The sequence below is a fragment of the Ceratotherium simum genome, chromosome 13, assembly GCF_057802395.1.
Source record: "Ceratotherium simum simum isolate JZ-2026a chromosome 13, ASM5780239v1, whole genome shotgun sequence".
In the NCBI taxonomy this organism is placed as follows: domain Eukaryota; kingdom Metazoa; phylum Chordata; class Mammalia; order Perissodactyla; family Rhinocerotidae; genus Ceratotherium; species Ceratotherium simum.
Window position 1 is genome coordinate 48,079,026 of NC_141912.1, and position 7,392 is coordinate 48,086,417.

General features: G+C 43.8%; 1 protein-coding gene across 3 annotated transcripts in view; it reads right to left on the minus strand.

Annotated features, from left to right (window-relative positions):
- Window positions 1–6,665, minus strand: part of PTCHD4 (patched domain containing 4) — a 199,051-nt gene extending 192,386 nt beyond the window's left edge. Inside the window, exons 1-2 of one of the 3 annotated variants that reach the window (XM_014782636.2) lie at window positions 5,984–6,665; window positions 5,260–5,671 (exon numbers count right to left, since the gene is read on the minus strand). In XM_014782636.2, coding sequence (XP_014638122.2) covers window positions 5,260–5,671; window positions 5,984–5,988 — 417 coding nt within the window. In that variant the 5' untranslated portion in view covers window positions 5,989–6,665. Of the gene's footprint in view, window positions 1–5,259; window positions 5,686–5,825; window positions 5,872–5,983 lie in introns of those variants that run through there. The other 2 variants (XM_087438690.1, XM_004424041.3) reach the window with 2 other exon arrangements.
- Window positions 6,666–7,392: the final 727 nt, after the last annotated feature.

A 7,392-nucleotide genomic window follows, 5' to 3' on the forward strand; every position in this document is an offset into this window, starting at 1 on the left:
TTAAAGAACTGGGGTTAGAACTTAGATCTCCTGAATATTTTGCGATTTAGTCCACATTGTATTATCCCATGCTATCTCATCAATTCTTTTTCCTGATGCCAATTTAAGACAGAAATACCCAAGCTTGTCTGGCATAGAAGCCCCTGGCTCAAAACCTTGGGCCACATTATAGGTTTCCCACTTCCAGTTGATCCTGGAGCCTCACTCTAGTTTGTTCTGAGTTGATGTGAAATGATGTTAAAGGTGAAATCATGTACCAGTGAGGAATTTGGTAAACTCTTTGTGGCACGTTCCATGGTAGGCAGATGGTAGGAGTTTGCCCTAACAGGAAGCTTCACTCTCTTATGGGTGAATAAAGGAAGAGAAGCTTCACTTCACCATCTTATGGGCTGGTGACTCTGAGTGAGTAGGGAGACTGGTATGGTAGATCAGTAGTGGTCTTTTAATGTGGATTTGAGATGGCTTGGGAATTATGGCCCTAGCTCTTTCTTAGTAGAAAGGGCTGTTGTTACAGAGAATGGAGCAGGATGTGACAGGCCCTAACATAGTATTGTGGTTAACAATATGAACTTTAGTACAGACAGATCTGGATTTAAATCCCAGCTCCAACATGCGCTACCTTGGGGACCTCGTAGAATTCACTTCACCACATGGTCTTTAATTTCCTTACCTACAAAATGGAAATAAAAATACTCCCCCTGACTAATAAACTTGTAAAAATGATATGCTGTGTATAAAACACCAACAGCACTTAGGACACAAATCGGATATTCAGTAAGGTATCAATGTTTTCCTCTATTAATAGAGGAAAATTCTATTAATAGAATCAGGAAAGTAAGCTTAAAACAAAATATCAGAGAAGATCCTGACATGAATGTCTTATGAGATTTTTGAATAAATTAGGAAAAGTAGTCTATGGAATAACTTTTCTCGGAAATCTCTAAGAGTAACGTAGTCCTCACTTTCCATGTCGGCTTAGGTTGCCCCTCCATTGAGACTAGAACTAAATAATTAATGACCATATCTTCCAAACCTATAAAATGTACTCAAAATGTACCCAAAGAAACACTATCTTTCGTTAAGAAGCAAGAATGTCTTTCTTTCCTCCATTCTTAAGGGTGGTACATTGAAGCACCTATACTTCAATTACACATCTATTCAGAGGTGTGGTATTAATGGAATTTAATGGTAAAGACAGGCTACAGGGGAATCAAACCTGCTTCATTCCTTTCTCACCATTTGCCATGGACCACATTTGTCTGCTTCTACTTTACCCTATGCCTTTTGCTATGGCCAAAATAAAGAACTGGGGACATTCGGGAATTGTTACTTTCTCAGAACTAGCCAGATGGAAAAGTGAGGTCACCATAGCCTACCTAAGAAGCAGGGAAATATTACCTGCAACCACTTGAGCCACTTGAATTGTAATGAAAACACTTCGTGGAGTCCAGAGTAGTCCTTGCTTAAGGATTTTGAACTCCTGTCTCATTTTAATCAAGAGACTGATTTCAACAATATGTTATGTATTTAACTTAAAAACTCAGTCTGGCCACATTGTGTTAACTTAAACAATATGTATGTTTCAATAGATGAAAAAAAATGGCCTGCAAATTATCGGGGTCAAAAACACTTCACAGAAATCTGGAGAATGTAGAGTATATCTTTAAAATAACAGCACGCCACAGAGGTTTGAAAAGTACTGGTAATTTTGTGATAGTACAGAACAAGTGTACAAATTGATCAACAGACTAATCAATGATGTGAATACTATCTACATAGAAATGGACAAGGTTGGAGTGGGGGAACCTGAACAGTACAGAAGGAATATAAAACCTGACCTTTGTGCCTAATCAGAAATATAATAACATAAAGATTATAATGACAGGCACAGTTGTAGAGTTCATATCATATGGGTGTAGGGATTTCAGATTTTGGTATCATTTCTACACAGCTTTTGAAAATGTATATATGTTTCATTTCTTCTGTAGTATTCTAAGCTGACTGGTGCTTTTTTCATACTAGCTTTACCTGAGCCTGTTTGGAATTCCATACCAGGCGACTTTCTGTGTCCCTGCTTGTCTAGATTACCTTGTCAAGATAATCATGTTTATCAGAAGTTCTAAACCTTTCTGTACTCAGGACTACTTGCGTGTCTTAATAATATTTGGAAGATGCCCTTCTGATTGTCATAAATGTCTCTGACCACTTCTTTCTGTCAATCAGAGTCCATACATCTTTAGGCTATCTCCGAGAACTGACCTACTGCTTCTTTCATGTCAAGAGATTGCCAATTCCTACTCACACTATTCAGCCACTGCTATTTATTCTGCATTTTCCCTGAACTCCCAATTTCCTGTCCACCAATAGCATCTTCCAGCATTAAAATTTTCCATATTGGCCAGAGTTTGGAGGAATGGTGACCTAAGTATGACAGAGGAAAGCAAAATGAAATAGAAGGCCAAAAAACAAAATTTTCCCTCAAATTGCATCCACTAGAAGTTCTCAAACTTTAGCATGCATCAGAATCATAGGGACACTCCTTGACAACCACTGCCACACATGAATTGAAATCATTTCCAAATAACATGTAATCACAAAAAAAAGCCATCTCACTTTGCTCTGTGCCAGGGAGTTCTTAACCTGAAAGTCCTTGGAGACCCTTTGATAGGATTCTAGGTATCTATCGTACTCCACAAATTATATTTTATAGTATATTAGCATGGGTGAGATTACATCTGGATGCTTGAGAGGGTCCATTGCTCTCAGAAGATTCTCAAAGGATTCATTTTCCCAAACATAGCTTAAACAATTCCCACTGATGCCATGCAGAGAGAGTCAAGCCAACACATTTGAAGAGAAGTTGATATTAGAGTGTAGCGGAATAAGGGCTTTATAGTTTCTAGAGCCAATGTATAATTCTCCAGTTCTTTTTATAATTAGTAGAATAATTCTATTATTACTACATTGACCTTTGTAACCAATTACTCCATTCTTCTATGATTATCCACTGCATCCTACATGGATGCAGATCAACCATCCAATCAGCCAAAAAGTTTAGATGGAGCACCTAGTATGGGTCTAGCATGGTGTTGGCTCAATGGTGGACTCAAAGATTGCAGAGTCCCTGCCTGCAAGTAACTCTGGGTGAGGGCCCTGACATCTACTACTTTTAAGCCCCGTAAGAGTAAGAACCTTGCCTTTCTTGCCCCAAACTCTTTCTCAAGTGCCAAGAAAGGACCTAACAAATTATAGGAGCATGACCAATGATTATTAAGTAAATGAATTAAAGACCTCAGGGGTTTGTACTGTAAATGTCATAATGATATTGCCAGATAAACAATATATCCATAATGGCTGATTGGACAAAGCTCTTACACCTGGAAAGTACTGCTGAATAAAGGAAATAAAGGATCCAACTAATAATGCATGCTAATAAACTGCAAACTTGCCTCAATACGGAAAACAAATTGAAGTTTAAATATGACACAGTTTCAAATCTTTCTTTACACCAGATGTTCGGCACAGGAAAGAACTCAGTTAAAAGACCTTAGACTAGGAAGATCACCTCTCCACTGCATTCTTTTCTTGAGCAAGCAATAATGTTGATGGCAAAGGATTGAAGAAACAAAAGCATGCTGCCCAACCACATATATTCATCACGTTCCCTTCAGTAAGTGTGAAGCAGGCAAGCCCTTACCTAGATTTCAAGCTAATGAATCATCTGTCTAGGTTCACTAAACCTCGAAGGGCTGCTCAGCTCTGTAAAGCTGAAACCCTGTCAGCCTTTGGACGCACTGAAACAAGGACGAAATGTTAAAAGGAGGCAGGTTATGAGTTTTCCTGAGGAACCCCTAGCTGCTAAGTGCATTAAATCCTCCTTCAATTCAGGAAAAAGAGCCTTTTTATCTAAAAAATCCTGATAACGTTAGAAAGTGTGTAGAGATGCTGACTATAGCAAATAAATAAATAGAATTATTAGTGATTTCCTATATTAAGCCATCCATTTATTGAAACTGGGGTCCCTCCTATTCCATTATCTCCACTGAAGCACACACACATCTTCATACACATTAGAAGAAAGAAAATTCCTTCTTCTTGGGAATTACCTGTCTTGGGAGTTCCTGGTGGTGCAGCTTCTGAGCATGTATAGGTTGAGCATACAAATGGTGCAGTGACTCTTTTGGAAGTCACATTCATTCCTGAAACTTCAGTCACCTGGAGACTGCATGCCTCATTGCCTGCAGCAGTCAATCCTGACAGTGTAGAATGAGTTTAGAAATCCCATTTGAGCAACAAAATTTGAATTGAGAGTTTAAAGAGCACACTATGTTTAATGCTGAAATAATCATTCTTTGCAATTTTCACTGACTGTGAAATTTTTTCTTTTCTTTTGCTATTGGGTGGTTATCATAATCTTGCTTTGGTTTGGATTTTTTTTATGGGAAAGGAAGATAGCAAGACTCAGTAAACTAGTACATCAGTTAGCTGCACATCCCAATTTTTACACATAGAAAATTTCTGCTTCATTTGCTATGCAAACACACATACATATAATTCCTGGAATCCCTACTACATTCATACCCACTGCTTTCAGACACACACTCACAGGGCACGAAAACACCAACTCCCTACATGTCACAATCAAGCCAGGCTGAAGATGTAAATAGGCGGATATGGCACCAGGTGGATGTGTAATCAGTAATAAGAAATACATTGAGCCCCATAATGAAAAGAAATCCCCCAAATTGTTCAGGATTCCCCCTCCCCCTTCCATTCACTGATTTATTAACCCTGAACAAAGATGTAATTGCAGGGTCTCAGAAACAACTTTTTTTTTCCTTTTTTTTTTGTTTTGTTTTTTTCATTTTTGGTATTCGTTTTGTTTGGCTTTGAATTTCTTTATATCTAGTTGTACCATTCATTGCCCGTTTTCTTCACTCAGTTGCCCATCTTTTCCCCCCCAAAATGAAAGAAGCATCAGCTTCTGAGTCTTAAGGATGAGACCTCTGCATTTTCTTTGCTTGTTTAGGGCAAGAAATGAAGTGCTGCCTCTTTAATTGGCAGAAGCATGCAGGAGGAGCATACCTTTAATTTAGTGTTGGGATACCTCACTTGCACCCTGGCTGTTGTCTTATTGGAGACGGCAGCCTGCCTGAGATCCTCTAGCACTGAAATAATATCATCCAGCACGCATTTCTTATCCTGATTTCTCAACACACACAGATGGGAAAAAGTATAATTATAGCCCTTGTGGTTCACCTTCATTTCCAGCACGGCTCGGTGGGTCTGCAGGATCCCCTCAGCCTGGAGCAAAATATTGTCCCCGGGTGGGGAGAGGAGGATCACCCTGCCATACCTCCCAGGGGTGTGCAAGTCCGAATAGAGCTGGCTTTTGGACTGGTCCAGGGGGAAAAGGCTGCCGGCCAGGCTGCGCTCGATCTTGGCCAGGCTGTGGCTGGGAGCGACCAGGCGCTCCAGGTCGCCCTCGGGCTGGAAGCGGTTGAGCGCGCTGAGGCCGAAGGTGATGGTCAGGACTGCGGGCACGGTGAGGAAAAAGACCGGGTGCCGGCTCACGCACAAGCCCAGCCTGTGGCAGAACGACTGGAGCCCTCTGCGAAGCACCTGCCGCAGCATCCTCCACCAGATCCAGCTCGCAGGCGCTCCCGGCCGTCTTAAAAAGCACATGTGACATGTGTAAGCGCCGGGCTACCCCCCTCTCCCCCATCCCACCCGCTCCGGGCCAGCCCCCCTCCCCGCCGCCGCCGCCTCCCCACCCGCTCCGCGCTCACCCCCGACCACTCCGCCTGGTCTTTCCCCGGCCCCACCTCCATGCGCTCCTACTACTCTTTCAAACACTGCAGCAAGTTGCAGCAAGGCGGGCAAATAGCCACAGCGCGCGTGGGGGCGGGCGCTGCGGGGGCGCGGCGGGCCCACCCCCTCCCCAGCCTCCCGGCGCCCCCGCCGCCGCCCGCGCCCCTCTCACCGCATGAGCAGCGTTCCTCGGTCTAGCCCTTCATCTCGGTGCTGCAGTCCCCCGGCCTCCCTCGCTGGAGGTGGTTCCGTGCGGAGCGTCCCACAGATGTGGATTTCCTCTCCGTCCTGGTGGGGTTCGGTGCCTAACTGGAACCATGTGCCTCGGTGTTGTAAGAAGCAGACATGTGCCCCATAAGGAGGGGGGTGGCGGGAGGAGGGAGAAGAGAAGGGCGGGAGCCGGGGGGGGGGGGGGGCGCTAAGCTTTTCTTTTTTTGAGAGGCTGACAGTTATTTTTTGAGTTTTGTTTTCCCTCTTCCCTTCCCGCTGGAGTGAATGGAAGAGGAAATGGGTGAAGGTGCTGCTGGCCCATTGGAGCTGTGGCACTTAGAGCCCAAGGGTGGGGAGGCGTGGAGGGAGGGAGCTCGCGGGCTCCTGGAGGCAGGCAGCTTTTTTGCCGCTCCAGTTTCCCTGTGCCCTCGAATTCTGCTTTTCGGCCGAAGAAAAGGAGCAGAGAGGATGATGCTGCATTTTTAACGTACCACAAAGCATGCGAGGGGTTTCCTTGTAACGCCTTCCACGCTGCCGTTCCACAGACTAGTGGGCTGCAGCCGACGGCTGTCGGAGACAACGCACCGGCGGTGCGATGAGGCTCCAGGGATCCCTTCCTTGCTCTGGTGATTGGAGAGGAGGCATTTGCCAATAGAAGTTGCCTGTGGCTTGGTGGTTGCCTGTTTGTGTGTGTGTGCGTTTCGGGGGTGGGGGGCGGGCTGGAAGTGAAGATCCACAGGCAATATGTGATTTCTCATAAAATATTACATTCACTTTCTGTACTTTTGAAGTTCAGGACAAAAAGTTCTTAAAGCTGGTTACGGTCCCATTCCCCCATTTCCCCTTCCACTCCTCATCCCTGAGGGCTGTGTCTAGCTACCTGATTTGTTCTGAGATGACACCGACTGAGAGGCTATCTAATTTTCTCCTATGAGTGGAATTATAGAAACAAACATTTTGGGACACTCATCACATAGTTTTTGCCTGAATAAAGAGGGCTAGATGGGTAGGGGAAACACGTTGGAGTCACTGGCTGTGTAAAACACTGAGTCGCCTTCACCATATAAGAAAGAAAACCCCCACCAAGTACAATTCCTCCCTCAGTACCCAAAAGTGTGAAGGTAAGGAACTGTCACCTGCAGATCAGATCAGCTTCAAAAACTTTAATATTAATGTGTGTGGTGTTTTCTTTTTTGCCTCTTGGGGCTTTCACAAGTTCATGTTCTAGAAAGAATATGTAGAAATCTTGAGGACAGATGCTAAAATTTGATTGTGAACTGGAGATCTGCTTTCCAAAGTTTCTCTTCTTTTTGCCTTGACTTCATAGAGAAGATTTGAGTTTCAAGAGATGATGTGTTCACACTTTCTTAA